The 15,946-nt window shown below is 47.7% G+C and overlaps 1 protein-coding gene across 4 annotated transcripts in view; it reads left to right on the forward strand.

The window, feature by feature from the left end:
- Positions 1–13,039, forward strand: part of LOC140453954 (KH homology domain-containing protein 4-like) — a 91,022-nt gene extending 77,983 nt beyond the window's left edge. For 2 of the 4 annotated variants that reach the window (XM_072548826.1, XM_072548827.1), the window contains 4 exons: positions 3,607–3,774; positions 5,339–5,448; positions 6,984–7,075; positions 10,423–13,039. In XM_072548826.1, the coding sequence (XP_072404927.1) occupies positions 3,607–3,774; positions 5,339–5,448; positions 6,984–7,075; positions 10,423–10,628 (576 nt within the window). In that variant the 3' untranslated portion in view covers positions 10,629–13,039. Of the gene's footprint in view, positions 1–3,606; positions 3,775–5,338; positions 5,449–6,983 lie in introns of all 4 variants that reach the window. The other 2 variants (XR_011952529.1, XM_072548828.1) reach the window with 2 other exon arrangements.
- Positions 13,040–15,946: the final 2,907 nt, after the last annotated feature.

Here is a 15,946-nt window from a genome sequence, read left to right on the forward strand (position 1 = left end):
CTGTTATACCTGGATCTGGGCTGGGTTAGTGAGGGGGAGGTGTGTGTGATACCTGTTATACTTGGGTCTGGGCTGGGTTAGTGAGGGGGAGAAGTGTCTGATACCTGTTATACCTGGATCTGGGCTGGGTTAGTGAGGGGGAGGTGTGTGTGATACCTGTTATACTTGGGTCTGGGCTGGGTTAGTGAGGGGGAGGAGTGTGTGATACTGGTTATACCTGGGTCTGAGCTGGGTTAGTGAGGGGGAGGTGTGTGTGATACTGGTTATACCTGGGTGTGAGCTGGGTTAGTGAGGGGGAGGAGTGTCTGATACCTGTTATATCTGGGTCTGAGCTGGGTTAGTGAGGGGGAGGAGTGTCTGATACCTGTTATACTTGGGTCTGGGCTGGGTTAGTGAGGGGGAGAAGTGTCTGATAACTGTTATACCTGGGTCTGGGCTGGGTTAGTGAGGGGGGAGGTGTGTGTGATACTGGTTATACCTGGATCTGGGCTGGGTTAGTGAGGGGGAGGAGTGTCTGATACCTGTTATACCTGGGTCTGAGCTGGGTTAGTGAGGGGGAGGTGTGTGTGATACTGGTTATACCTGGGTCTGGGCTGGGTTAGTGAGGGGGAGGAGTGTCTGATACCTGTTATACCTGGATCTGGGCTGGGTTAGTGAGGGGGAGGAGTGTGTAATACTGGTTATACCAGGGTCTGGGCTGGGTTAGTGAGGGGGAGGAGTGTCTGATACCTGTTATACTTGGGTCTGGGCTGGGGTAGTGAGGGGGAGGACAATAGACAATAGACAATAGACAATAGACAATAGATGCAGGAGTAGGCCATTCTGCCCTTCGAGCCTGCACCGCCATTCAATATGATCATGGCTGATCATTCCTAATTAGTATCCTGTTCCAGCCTTATCTCCATACCCCTTGACTCCACTATCTTTAAGAGCTCTATCCAATTCTTTCTTAAAAGAATCCAGAGACTGGGCCTCCACTGCCCTCTGGGGCAGAGCATTCCACACAGCCACCACTCTCTGTGTGAAGTAGTTTCTCCTCATCTCTGTCCTAAATGGTCTACCCCGTATTTTTAAGTTGTGTCCTCTGGAGTGTCTGATACCTGTTATACTTGGGTCTGGGCTGGGTTAGTGAGGGGGAGGAGTGTCTGATACCTGTTATACCTGGGTCTGGGCTGGGTTAGTGAGGGGGAGGAGTGTCTGATACTGGTTATACCTGGGTGTGAGCTGGGTTAGTGAGGGGGAGGAGTGTCTGATACTGGTTATACCTGGGTCTGGGCTGGGTTAGTGAGGGGGAGGTGTGTGTGATACTGGTTATACCTGGGTCTGAGCTGGGTTAGTGAGGGGGAGGAGTGTCTGATACCTGTTATACTTGGGTCTGGGCCGGGTTAGTGAGGGGGAGGAGTGTGTGATACTGGTTATACCTGGGTCTGAGCTGGGTTAGTGAGGGGGAGGAGTGTGTGATACTGGTTATATGTGGGTCTGGGCTGGGTTAGTGAGGGGGAGGTGTGTGTGATACTGGTTATACCTGGGTCTGGGCTGGGTTAGTGAGGGGGAGGCGTGTGTGATACTGGTTATACCTGGGTCTGGGCTGGGTTAGTGAGGGGGAGGTATGTGTGATACTGGTTATACCAGGGTCTGGGCTGGGTTAGTGAGGGGGAGGAGTGTGTGATACTGGTTATACCTGGGTCTGAGCTGGGTTAGTGAGGGGGAGGTGTGTGTGATACTGGTTATACCTGGGTGTGAGCTGGGTTAGTGAGGGGGAGGAGTGTGTGATACTGGTTATACCTGGGTCTGAGCTGGGTTAGTGAGGGGGAGGAGTGTGTGATACTGGTTATACCTGGGTCTGGGCTGGGTTAGTGAGGGGGAGGTGTGTCTGATACTGGTTATATGTGGGTCTGGCCTGGGTTAGTGAGGGGGAGGTATGTGTGATACTGGTTATACCTGGGTGTGAGCTGGGTTAGTGAGGGGGAGGAGTGTCTGATAACTGTTATACCTGGATCTGGGCTGGGTTAGTGAGGGGGAGAAGCGTCTGATAACTGTTATACCTGGATCTGGGCTGGGTTAGTGAGGGGGAGGCGTGTGTGATACCTGTTATACCTGGGTCTGGGCTGGGTTAGTGAGGGGGAGGTGTGTCTGATACTGGTTATACCTGGGTCTGGGCCGGGTTAGTGAGGTGGAGGTGTGTGTTATACTGGTTATATGTGGGTCTGGCCTGGGTTAGTGAGGGGGAGGTATGTGTGATACTGGTTATACCTGGGTGTGAGCTGGGTTAGTGAGGGGGAGGTGTGTCTGATACTGGTTATACCTGGGTCTGGGCCGGGTTAGTGAGGGGGAGGTGTGTGTGATACTGGTTATACCTGGGTCTGGGCTGGGTTAGTGAGGGGGAGGTATGTGTGATACTGGTTATACCTGGGTCTGGGCTGGGTTAGTGAGGGGGAGGTGTGTGTGATACTGGTTATACCTGGGTGTGAGCTGGGTTAGTGAGGGGGAGGTGTGTGTCATACTGGTTATACCAGGGTCTGGGCTGGGTTAGTGAGGGGGGAGGTGTGTGTGATACTGGTTATACCAGGGTCTGAGCTGGGTTAGTGAGGGGGAGGTGTGTGTGATACTGGTTATACCAGGGTCTGAGCTGGGTTAGTGAGGGGGAGGAGTGTGTGATACTGGTTATATGTGGGTCTGGGCCGGGTTAGTGAGGGGGAGGTGTGTGTGATACTGGTTATACCTGGGTCTGGGCCGGGTTAGTGAGGGGGAGGTGTGTGTGATACTGGTTATACCTGGGTCTGAGCTGGGTTAGTGAGGTGGAGGAGTGTCTGATACCTGTTATATCTGGGTCTGAGCTGGGTTAGTGAGGGGGAGGAGTGTCTGATACTGGTTATACCTGGGTCTGGGCTGGGTTAGTGAGGCGGGAGGTGTGTCTGATACTGGTTATATGTGGGTCTGGGCTGGGTTAGTGAGGGGGAGGAGTGAGTGATACTGGTTATATGTGGGTCTGAGCTGGGTTAGTGAGGGGGAGGAGTGTCTGATACTGGTTATACCTGGGTGTGAGCTGGGTTAGTGAGGGGGGAGGTGTGTCTGATACTGGTTATATGTGGGTCTGGGCTGGGTTAGTGAGGGGGAGGAGTGAGTGATACTGGTTATATGTGGGTCTGAGCTGGGTTAGTGAGGGGAGGTGTGTCTGATACCTGTTATATGTGGGTCTGGGCTGGGTTAGTGAGGGGGAGGAGTGTCTGATACTGGTTATACCTGAGTTCTGGCTGTTAGCCAGCTTTGACTCTGTTTGAGTCAGATTATTGTTCAAACCGTCCTGTTTCGAAAGCTGTTTATTTCTGAATGTCATATTTTTGAACGAGTGTGCTGGGAATCTGCACTTTCCAATGGGCTGTCCGACTACTTTCAGGATGGGAGTGGTTACTGTCTTCCCTGGTTGATGCATAATGTGCTCTGACTGTGTTGCAGCAGTAAGATTTGATCACTTCAGTCAGGGTCAGATGGATCCTTGGTTCCTGTCTGCTTCTGTGTGAGGAGTGAGCTGTATTGCTGTGGCTCTTGTCATGGCACACATATTAAAGTCATGTTTGTTCTAATTTTAATACCATTTGTGTGCAGCAAAACCCTGTGGTTGGCAGCTACGCCACGCCATTACCTGTGAATACACCTGCTTATGATGGGATGATGGGTGCACCGAGACCCTCCACTCACCTCCCTCCACCTCAGGGCCACAAGAGACGCTTCACTGAAGAGAGTGAAGAGGAATCGGCACTGCTGGGCTACCAGGTGGGAGATACGCCCTTACTCACTACAGGATTGTGAAAGACAGCAGAACAGAAGGGGTTTTGGGGGTTCAGAGTGAAGCCTGGCTGACTGTCACCAGCCTTTATTTGTTATCTGGCCTTCAATGCCGTTCGATCCTTCAGGCCAAATTACTTGTTAATGTTTTCTCCCACCACATGGCATCAGCTAAGTGTACTAGATAGGCTCAGTAGAAGCCCCATTCTGAAACCAGAACCTATTGTCTCTGCACTTATCTCCAGTGCTGGCCTTTCAGTGAGCTGGCCTGTCAAAGGGACGAGTTATTGGACAGTTCCTAGTATGTCAGAGTCAGCCTTCCTGTGTATATGTGCTTTTGGGAATGGGTGTTGGGGCTCTGCCCATTCTGAAGTAGCAACAGGAAGGCAGCTTGTAACTGCCCTCTTGTTTCTTGGGTGCTCCCTGAGGCATCTTACACATTCCGTGTATTTTGTACAGTATAACGTAGACCGAATTGGAGTCCCTGCTGTTGTCTGGGCTGTCCGAATTTGCCAAGAGGTATGTTGTTGAGTATCACAAGATGGCTATTCTAACTGGAGAGGTGTCACTCCCAGAGAAGGGGGCGCAGAACTGTTTAGGATTGTTCTCCCGTCAGGACAGCACTTGTGCTGAAATGCTGCATCCTTTGTCAACGTAGCCAGCTTTGTATTATCCTGGAGTTCATGATGTTAAAATTAATCACTACAAAATTATCTCCGAGATAGGAGTCAAGCTTTCGATCAGGAACTGATACATCTCCACTAGATCTGGTTAATGGGCTGGACACAGAGCAGTGATGAGCAATGTGCTCAGCTTTTGTTTTAATATAAGCTTAACTTAGATACAGAGTAAAGCTCTTTCTAAACTGTCACCCGCAAAAACTCCCCAAGACAGGTATAGCACAGGGTTAGATACAAAATAAAGCTTCCTCAATACTATCCCCATCAATCATTCCCAGGACAGGGACGACACAGGGTTAGATACAGAGGAAAAGCTACCTCTCCGCTGTCCCCATCAAATATTCCCAGGGCAGGGACATCCCGGGGTAAGATAAGGCAATATTTCAGATAGCCTTCCTGTGATGTAATGGTTTGCGATTGCTGTTTTGTTTTGTGGTCAGTACACTTTAGGAAGTTCTCCAGCTGCATTTCATGGCTTGCTATGAAAGAAATTTGGAGAGTCTTTATACCTAAGCAGATTGTTGAGCATTGCTGAAACTTGGGCTTCATTCAGCAGCCCAGAACGATCAGGGCTTGTGCCACTAGACTGGTCTCTGCTGAAAGATCACTGAGGACGGGAAGGTGCTGTTAGCTGCATTCATTGCTAACTGGCTTCCCAGCCCCTGCAGTGACACGGTCCCAGAGTACATGGTGTGGGTTACCAGATTGTGAAATCCCAGCTCGGGCTTTGTTTCAGCTGGTGCATTGCTGCTGCAACTTTGAAATAGGCATAGGTTAGTGAGTATGTATTCACAACTGCAACCTAGCAACGGGATGCTGCAGTAGGAAGCATTGTTACTGCTGCTAATGCTGCTGCTTTTTTCTGCTCATAGCATGGACCCATTCATATGACTAATTTAGGTACAGGGTCCTCTCAGACCGGACGGAGTGGAGCTGGTATGGTCTTCGCTGATCCCTGCGGCAGAGCCAAGGAGAGGGACAGGTGGGTTTTTTCCTGCGTTGTGTTTTATTTGAGCTACCACCAGGATACATTGCCATGGTGCCCCTCTGATACCCACTGGGCGGTGTGGTGCCAATCCCCGATTGAGTGCCTTTGTCTATCAGTTCAGCTCAGCCAGTACCCCACTGTAATACCTGAGACCTTGCCTGGTGTGAAGTGCTGGTTTCAGAAACCAGATCTCAGCCTTTTCTGAGGTTTAGCAATCAGATCTGGGCGATCTAACCACCCCGAGATAACACGGAGGGAATCCATAAGGACCCCTCAGCTTTGAGCATTCGGTCTGAACTGTTGATACTTCAGTTCACCACTCCAAACTCTCCTGGGGTGGGGCTCACAGCTTCAGATGCCCTGGTCTTAGTCCCTTTGTGCTTCAGGGTTACATTCTCTGGTGTTAGACATGGTTCCATCCTGAGATTCATTCAGCTGGTAATTCACAAGACCTTTTGTTTTGACTCTGCTGGATGGAGTGTTTAGCCTGGAGCTGTACAGACCGACTGCATTTTGTAAAATGTGAATGCTTGGTAGGGACATCAGGGCCGATTCCAAATCTCTCACTTTTTCTCAAAAGGTTCAGAGCTAGCCGCTCTCCCCAAACCCTGGGTATGGACCCCTGGGAGATCAGTGACTTTCTCGTTGGTTGGGAATGGCTCAGCGCTCTAGATAGCAGTAACTCCACGCAGGGAAGTGAATCCTGTATCCCAGGTAGCGGTAACTCCACGCAGGGATGTGATCCCTCTATCCCAGGTAGCGGTAACCCCACGCAGGGATCTAATCCCTCTCTCCCAGGTAGTGGTAACCCCACGCAGGGATGTGATCCCTCTATCCCAAGTAGCGGTAACCCCACGCAGGGATCTGATCCCTCTATCCCAGGTAGCGGTAACTCCACGCAGGGATCTGATCCCTCTATCCCAGGTAGCGGTAACTCCACGCAGGGAAGTGAATCCTGTATCCCAGGTAGTGGTAACTCCACGCAGGGATCTGATCCCTCTATCCCAGGTAGCGGTAACCCCACGCAGGGATGTGATACCTCTATCCCAGATAGCGGTAACTCCACGCAGGGATGTGATCCCTCTATCCCAGGTAGCGGTAACCCCACGCAGGGATGTGATCCTTGTATCCCAGATAGCGGTAACTCCACGCAGGGATCTGATCCCTCTATCCCAGGTAGCGGCAACTCCACGCAGGGATCTGATCCCTCTATCCCAGGTAGCGGTAACCCCACGCAGGGATGTGATCCCTCTATCCCAGGTAGCGGTAACCCCATGCAGGGATGTGGACACTATCCTAGAGTGAGAGCTGGTGGGTGGAATTCTGTGCTCCATGTGGTGCCTCACCATGAATAGCTTTAATGGAGACTCTCTGTTGTAGCTCCGTTGTTACCCCAGTACTGAATTGTCATGTTGATTTTGTGGTGATTATGTTTCCATAAATCTCCGCCTGTGAAATATGTTTGTGCTTTGTTGACTGTCCCAACGTTAGATTTTGCTATTCATGTTCTCCTCTCTCCCCCCACCCAGGCAGCTGATGCCCCCACCACCACGACTTCTCAACGAAGGATTTGTGCAACCAGAAGATCAGTGCGGGATGTACAGAGCTCCAGCGTCTCTGGGTGAGTGGGCTGCTTAGTCCCCAGCACAAAATTGCTGCAAGGTCATGATGGGTGTGAGAGCTGGGATTTCTAAGGAGCTCTCTCAGTCTCAGGAGTTCAGCCTATCTCTGGAGAGGCCGCTGTTTCCTTGCAATGACTGAATTAATTAGTAGGCCCTTTTCACCAAACCTAACTTGTCTTGCTGTCAGGACCTTAGTTCCACTTTTCTAGCCCAGTAAGGGTTTGTTCTTTGAAATGTGGACTTGGGTTCCTGAAGAGAGATTATAGGAGAGGATTCTGACTGCCTACTCCATCAATAGTGCACCTCAGTGACCAGCGTTATGGCCAAAGACTCAGATTCTCCCAATGTATTTCACCCCCGATTCTGAGGGATCCCAGCTGACCTGGGTCCCAACCCCAACTTGGTTTTTGAAAGCTGTCAGGAGTTATGGGGCCACTGCCATTTTGTTGAAAGGATATTTCTAATTTTATGTTAGCCTGTTAGTGAAGGAGCATTTGTATCTTCCTTCCTGATAGAGTGGCTCCAATTTCAATCTTGCCCTTGACTTTACCCTTGATTTGCCAACCACCAGAAATGATTCATTCTATCTGTTCCCATTCATATTCTGACAACTTTAATCAATTCACTGTTAAACTGCTGAAATTTCAAGGTATGCAATCTTACTTTGTGTCATCTTCCTGGGTAAATTCAGTCCCTTTGAGGCCAGGATTCATTCTGGTGAATCTTCCAAAGGCATGGAGTCCAGGATTGCATACTGTGACTCAGGGCTCTGTATCAATGTGGTGTGATATAGGGTATGCCTCTGTATTCCAGGCCTGTCGACATGAAGGCTTGCACTGGATTATTGCCTGTATCTGTTCACAATTTATGGATCTGTCCTTGGGCCTTGTTCAGTCTCTCTAAGCCTCCACTGTTATTAACAAAGTTTGAATTGTTTTTGGTTCAAATTTGGTTGGAATCAGTTTGCTGCAATTCTGCCTATTCCCTGGACCCATTGTTTTCACTTTGTCATGTCATGGTTGTATCAACACTGCTCAGAGTGCAGCTTACTGTGACATCCACAAATCTGGACAGGAGACTTCCTACCCCTCCAGAGTGATTCACTAGCACCCCAACACTGAACTGTTTGGGAAACCACTCGTCTACCTGCCAGTTTCAGAATCTACCCAATCCCCAACTCTGTTCCCCGTCACTCAACTAACTTCCAACATGGCAATAACATTCCTTCAGGTCTCTCTGAGTAGCTCTGTGCTGGCTCAGTGTCAACAGGCTATACCTGACCATGTGGAAAATTGCCCAGGTATGCCCTCTATACAAAATCCAACCCGGCCAATCACCACCCATCAGTCTAGTCTCCATTAGTAAAGTGGTGGAAGGTGCCATCCACAGTGCTATCAAACAGCACCTTGCTCAGCAATACCCTGCTCAGTGGTGTCCAGTCTGGGTTCCCCCAGGGTCACTCAGCTCCTGACCACAATACGGCCTTGAGTCAAACATGGACAGAAGAACTGAATTCCAGAGGGGAAGGGGACAGGGACAACCCTTGATATCAAGGCTGCATTTAACTGAATGGCACCAAGGAACCCTGACAATACTGGAATCGATGGGGATTGGAGTGGGGGCAAACTCTGTGGTGGTCAGAGTCATACCTGGCACATGGGAAGATGGTTATAGTTGTTAAAGGTCAGTCATCTCAGCTCCACAATATCTCTGCAGGAGTTCCTCAGGGTAGTGTCCTCGGCCCAGCCATCTTCAGCTGCTTCATCAATGACCTTCCCTCCATTAGAAGGTCAGAGGTGGGGATGTTCGCTGATGATTGCATAATTTTCAGTGCCATTCACCACTCCTACAGATATTACTAATACAGCAAGATCTGCATAGTATTCAGGCTTGGGCTGACAAGATGCAAGTAACATTAATGCCTAACAGGGCCAGGGAGTAACCATCTCCAATAAGAGAGAATTTCCACTTGACATTCAGTCTGATTGCCATTGCTAATCCTTTACAACTGTCCTGGGGATTGACTAGGAACTGATCAAGACAAGTCATATAAATACTGTGGATGCAGGAATAGGTCAGAGACTGGGAATTCTGTGCCAAGTAATTGCCTTTTGATTCCCTAACATCTTTCTACAAAGCACGGGGTGAGTGTGATGGAGTGCTCTCAACTTGCTTGGATGAGTGCAGCTCCAACAGCACCCGAGAAACTTGGCATAATCCAAGACCTAGAAGCCCGCTTGATTGGCACCACATCCACAAATGTTCCTTTCCTTCACTACTGACGCTCAGTAACAGCAGTGTGTACCGTCTACAAGATGCACTGGAGAAATTCATCAAAGGTCCGTCTCAATCTGTGACCTCTACCATCTAGAAGGACACAGGCACAGCATCGCCACCTGCAGGTTCCCAGTACCATCTAGACTTGGAAATATCGCCATTGTTTTAGTCAAAGTTCTAAAATTCCTGTGTATGCCTACATCACAAGGATTACAGCAGCTCACTACCGCCACCTCCAGGAATGGGTGGGTAATAAATGTTGGCCCAGCCAGCGATGCCACACCACATTCTCCTGAACGAATTTAAATCTTAAACAAAGGACCAAGGGTTCCTTCTCCCATTCACTGTCCAGTGATCCTTGGGTCAAGGAGAGGGAGGGGGTGGAAACAGCCAGAGTACCTGCTCCTGTTCACTGTCCAGTGATCCTTGAGAGTGTCAGCCAGGGAACTTGCTCTTGTTCACTGACTGGTGTCCAGTATTTAGAGATGAGGAAGTAGAGGAGGAGTTATATTGAGGTACCTGATTCAGAGGAGGCGGGGTAATGTTGAGATACCGATTTAGTGAGGGGACAGGTCCAGAGAGACCTGATTTAGAGAGGGGGCAGATGTTCAGGTGAATTCTGACTGACTGATCACCTGTGGTAAACGCCAGTGTGAAGCGAGAGTTTTTGTTAGTCTCATGGGTTATTTTGTAAATCTCCTCGGTCACCCAGCCCGACAAATGGCACGTTGATCACTGATGGATTGTGTTCTAACATCACCTTTTCCTTTTTTTTGTGTTTCTCTCTCTCTTTCTCTCTTTCTTTTCCATGGTTCTGCTGTTGCCGTGGCTGATGAAACATTGGTTGGCTGGCTGCTCTGTGTGTTGGACAACTGTGGCCCGTGTGCCAAACCGTCATCACATCGACAACTACAAATGGTTCCCAATAACAAACCCTTTTTTCTTCCCGAGCTGTTTTTTTTTGGGACTGTTTATTCTACCGTGTGTGTGTGTGTGTGTGTGTATATGTATATGTATGTGTGTGTGTGTTTTTGTTTGTGTCTCTTGTTTTTGTTTTGCCTATCTCTAGATCGTCTTGGGGAGCCCTCGATGAAGATGAGGAGGATGAGTGAGAGGGGATCGCGGCTTGTGTCTTACGGTGGCGATTCGTCGGATGAGGAAGAAGAACATTCCAGAAGGAGGCAGAGTATGGTGCAGGGCTGGAGTGCAGAGTGCAGGTACACACTACCTCCTCAGCGAGCCCAGCAACAGATGCCCTTCTGGATGGCACCGTAGTTGACTGGTTCTTGGAAAGTAAGACTGGGCCCACACTTGCCTGAAAGATCACGACGGCCCTCAAAGTTAATGTGAACTATTGGCATGCAGACTGGCACAAAGACTCTTGGCTGAGTGGAACAGAGCTTCTACCTGTGTGGCCATTCTGATGCTGCACTTAAGAGTGTTAGAGCTTCAAACATTATGCTTTTCTTTGGGAGGGAGGGCTGGGAATGTTTACCAAGAAATTGCTTTATTCTCAAAGTTTGAAGTTGACTTCTTTTGTTTCCCTTGCGGTTTCCCAGGAGTCTCCGGGACTCGTGTAGCAATGTGAGGGTTGGTTTCAGCACATGGGATTGTTGGGTTTGTGTACCTAAGGTTGGAATCTCTCTCGTTGCCAAGAGGGAGCTGGCTCTCGGCAGGGGAATGGATCAAGCTTCACTGACTGACATTAGAGATGTACTTATCATTTTTGCCTATGAGTGTCTGATCAGAGGCCTTTACAGATTACAAAGTGGGACTGTAAATGTTGGAAAGAGAGAGACACACAGAAGCTCTGGGATGAAGCTGAATGAATAACTAGAACTCTGGAGCAGTGGACAAACTCTTGCAGCTGTGTTCCTTCTTGCTAAGAGCTCGCTTGTTTATTCCAGGCCTTATTCCCTCTACCTATCCAGGTGTGAGTTTGTAGAGTACATTCCAACCAAAGTTGCTGCTGCCCTGCTAATGTGTCTGTGTATTGCTGGAAGCCTGCTCCTCAAACTCTCTGTCCTGCACCCCCAGTCTTGCAGATAACAGCTTCTGCGTCGTGTTAGTCTGAGTGAGGTGCCCTGTTCAGTTCACATGAGGTATGTGGCAGCCAGCTGTCTGTGGAACTTTGTACTGAGCCCCGTCTGTGACACAGGAACCCAAACCCATTCCTTCCCTCCTCCTGTTCCCCAGGTTGGATCTGAACACTGCCACCATCTGGCCTGAACAGTCTCATTTTGTAGACTGTATTCCACCTGTTTTGGTAATGCCCTGGCACAGGGCTCGGCCTAAGTTCATAAGAAATAGCAGGTGTAGGTCATGTGCCATGGAGCCTGCTCTGTCATTTCACTAACGTCACAGCTGATTCATCTGTGGTCTGAATTCCACTTTCCATCCTCCCCCTGTTATCTTCCAATCCCTCATCAATCAAAACTTTGCCTTTGAACATTTCCAAACCTCCATGCTGTGGGGAAGTGTTCTACAGACCCAACAGCCCATTGAGAGTAGAAATTATTCTGAAACAAGAATGCCAAGTTTGAGGTTCCCTCCAAGGGGGAATATTGTCTCAGTATCTACCCCTCAAATCCTGTGTTCTCATAATATCATCTCTTTCTTCTGAACTCTAATACATACAGGTTCTAACGTTTCCTCATAAGTTTCATCCCTTGATGTGTCCTGATGGTCAGTTCTGCTTCTCACTGCTGGCATTTAAAGGGCCTCTCAGCTGCCAGACTACATCTGTTTTGACATGCTGTAGAGGAGCCAGGCAGACTATTGTACACAAACCCAAGAAACTTCCTGTAACCCTTCTTCGCAAGGTGGTTGTTTTAAGAGTTATACACAGGGACTGCTATTGTCAGCTTCTGTTTGTCTTATATTTATCTGTCAAAATGCACCTTCCTCTCCCTACCCTGAATTAGTTCAGACTCGAGCTAACGTGCAGGGCCAAAGCCAATCTATGAATTCTGCCAAGAATGCATTGACAGTTGGGGTCTCTTCTATGAGTCAAGGGGCCTGAGATCCATTCCCTGGAGCACACAATGTAGATTGACACAGCAGGGGAGCAGTGAGAGGGTATTCTGTACTGTTGGACAGTCAGTCCCCAGGGAACACCATGCTGTTGGATTGGTCATCATTTAGATGAGATGTTAAACCTAACCCCTTGGTAGTAATCTTGAAGATCAGGGAGTTGTCTCTGATGTCCTCAGTCGACATCATGCACAACTTATCTTGCCATTGTGATCTTGCTGTGTACAAATTGGCTGTTACGTACAACATTGACCAGAGTTCCATAAGTACTTCACTGGCTGCTGCGGTAGTGGATGATGCTATTGATTTGCATGTTGCCATCTGGATTTGACCTTAGTATGGAACTTTAAACTGTAATGGATTAAGAGCAGCTGTACCTGCCTAACTCTCAGCTAACCCCTTTCTGTTGAGAGTTGAATTTGAGAGGAAAATGATTATAAAAATTGTGATTTTTGAACCTGTGTGCGCTCCTCTTACCTGCATGCGTGCCCCATGCCTTCAGACGGTAATGTTGATTAAAAACCTGGGAGTTGGAATAATGAAGATTAATTTCTGGCTATTATAGCCATGTTGGTTATAGTCTGTCACTTTCTGTAAATATTATGACAAAGTTCTTATCTTGCCCTTTGTAAATAAAGTCAAGCTGAATATTATTCTCTAAATTCCTCTTGAACCACTCAGAATCTGAACAGCTCCAACTAGTCTTGAACAACACAAAGCAGAGCTTTAACCAGTTGAGTCAGTCAGATGTTGGGGAAGTTAGAACCCAGCTAATGAGCTGAGTTCAAGAGAGAGGTTAGAGCAGCTTTGCAGATACAGGAGCAGAGTTCACTTTGGAACAGAGGTACGTGTGTGTTCCAGAGTTTGGTGAATGGCAGTGATATGGATTTGTTGGAGGCACTAACCTCTGAATGAGTTACAGTCGTGGCTTGCTGCACATGGCTTTAATCAATGATGCATGTTTTTAATCTGCTGTTTCATAGGATATGGGCATTGCTGGGTGGGCCAGCATTTGTGGCCCATCCCTAGTTGCCCTCATGTTTGGCTGCTACCTTGAAGCTGCTGCTGTGGTGTGCAGCTTCTCATAGTGAGCTGCCTTAACTCCAGTTATTCAGTAACTGCCCCAACCATTGAATTGAGAACTGCTGCCGGAACTGGCAGAGCAGGGAGTGGTTCTTTCACCCGGCTAACACTGGAAACATCCAGGTACCTGTTAGTGAACATCAGGCTGCTCACAGTGAAGTGTAACAGGTACAGATTGCTATTTTCAACTATGTGGTGAATTGTTAAATATAGCCACATTATGTTCTGACAGAACATTGACATAACCTGCCATGCTGTAAAGTACTTAGTGCAATTAGCATCTTCAAGACAGGGGGCTTTTTCCAAACAATTTTATTTTACCAAAGGAAAATAATCTAAATGAAGATAATTGAAGAAAGTGATTCTAATTCTAGTAGATAAGTAAATGTTGGCAACCCTTTGTTTTGCTGCAAGTGTGTCCACGTTAAAGAGCCACTGTTACCTGGGTAGAATTAGAGCTGGCATTCCTTACTTCATCCATTAAATTCGTGGAAATGAATCTAGTGCAGAGGGATTATGAAGCCTTACTGAGCTGTTCCCCAGGCCAGAGAGGGTGGTTCACATAGGAAGAGATTTGTTCTGTTCTGGCCATTCAGGACTATGATGGTTCGTCTGATGCTGTGACCTTCCAGAAACTTTTCCTGTGAGATCTGTGGAGTAAACTGGACACTTCTCCCATTTCTGTACACAGCCAGGGAAAGTGAGGGGTAAATATGCAATAAGTAAAACAATTGTTTGCTAATTCAGCTCTGTTCCTGCAACAAACTGTATTTATCTAGCACCTTTGGTCAACGTCCTAAGGCACTTGAGATGTAATCAAGGTTCAAAGAATGATATAGCAAATGTGGTCAATAAGATAGATTTTTAAAGAGGTTCTTGACGTCGATGAAGCAGTTTTGGGCTGGGAGTGGCTGCAAAGAAGGGGGAATTGCAAAGGACTTCAGGGGAGGTGAATGCATACAAACGATTGGGAGCCAGCGTTGATTAGTGTGCTTAGGAATGATAGGTGAGTGGGATAGGGCATGAGCAGTAGGGAGGAGCTAAAGTTTATTGGAGGTCTAGACTGAGAGAGATATGGCTCCTTGGCTTCAGAGCAGATAGGCCAAGACTGGGTGTGGTCTTGTCACAAAAAGAGACAGTAACCAGTGCAAGGAATGGGATCAACTAGGAGAAAGTGAGGACTGCAGATTCTCGAGATCAGAGTCAAGAGTGGTGCTGGAAAAACAGAAGGACGAGCAGCAGGAGAATTGATGTTTCAGGCATAAGCCCTTCAGCAGGAATGAGGGGCTTATGCCAGAAACATCAATTGTCCTGCTCCTCGGATGCTGCCTGACGTTCTGTGCTTTTCTAGCACCACTCTCTCAACAAGGAATGGAATCAGTGGAGAATGTACTGCTGTCTATTGACAGGGAATGTAGTGGATTAACTGGAGGAACATGTAGATTATCCATTCTTGAAGTTCCTAACAACAGAGCTGGTATGGAAGTAGAGGTGAGAGTTGTCAATGCACAGGGAATCACATACTAATTTCTAGGTTAGTTATAGGTTCTAATGTTCCACTTTGCACTTCCACTAATTAAATTCAACTGGGGTTTGATGTATTAAACTTGCAGCAACTAGGGCCCAACAATACAAAGGCTTGAAACATAAGGACTTCCTGCAGAATCTTGAGATCAAAGTTGACAGAAAGGAAAAGTTCAAACATCTGACAAGCATCTTTTACAAAAATACACACAAAAGCTTTTTAATTTCATTGGTACTAGCTTTCTTTCCTAAATTTGACTAAAGACTTCACTGACTGGGACAGAGCTACCTGGACTACCAGGGCAGGGTCAGGAGGTGTGTATTGGGTGGTTAAAGCTCTGCTGTTTTGTGGTGAGGTACTTAGACCATTTGTAATACTGCAGGAGAGCCAAGCTTAGGTGAGGCTTTGCTGCATTATGGACTATGGACTGTGACACACATGCAAACAAATCACCGAAAATGTTGGAAATCAGAAATAAAAACAGAAAGTGACTCAGCAGATCTGGCAGTATCCGTTTTTCTGTCTTCACAGATGCTGCCACACATTGCTGAATATCTCCAACACTTTGTTTTTATCTGAGCGGTGACAAAGCTGGTAACCCATACCACTCCCGCAGAAACTTCCTGTTAGTTCCACACGTGTATTAATTAGAACATTGTTTTTGGCACATCACACGTTGAAATAACAGTCCAATGGCTCAAAAATTGTTAATGGTGTTTCTGAATTCTTTAAGCATCGTTGGGAGACTATCATTTTAGGTGTTCATCTGCTGACCCTGCACACATTAATATTGGCTTCACGAAAGAGAACCTCATCAACACGATTTCTGCAAGTTTGTTGTAAATCCCTGAATCTCTAGAAACCAGGTGTGATATAGAAATCTGGTTTGAATGGTAGCCCCTGCTGTTTCAGGGAATGTTATTTGGGGCTGCACATCAAGTCTTACATAATG

The sequence above is a fragment of the Chiloscyllium punctatum genome, chromosome 28 (assembly GCF_047496795.1).
Source record: "Chiloscyllium punctatum isolate Juve2018m chromosome 28, sChiPun1.3, whole genome shotgun sequence".
In the NCBI taxonomy this organism is placed as follows: domain Eukaryota; kingdom Metazoa; phylum Chordata; class Chondrichthyes; order Orectolobiformes; family Hemiscylliidae; genus Chiloscyllium; species Chiloscyllium punctatum.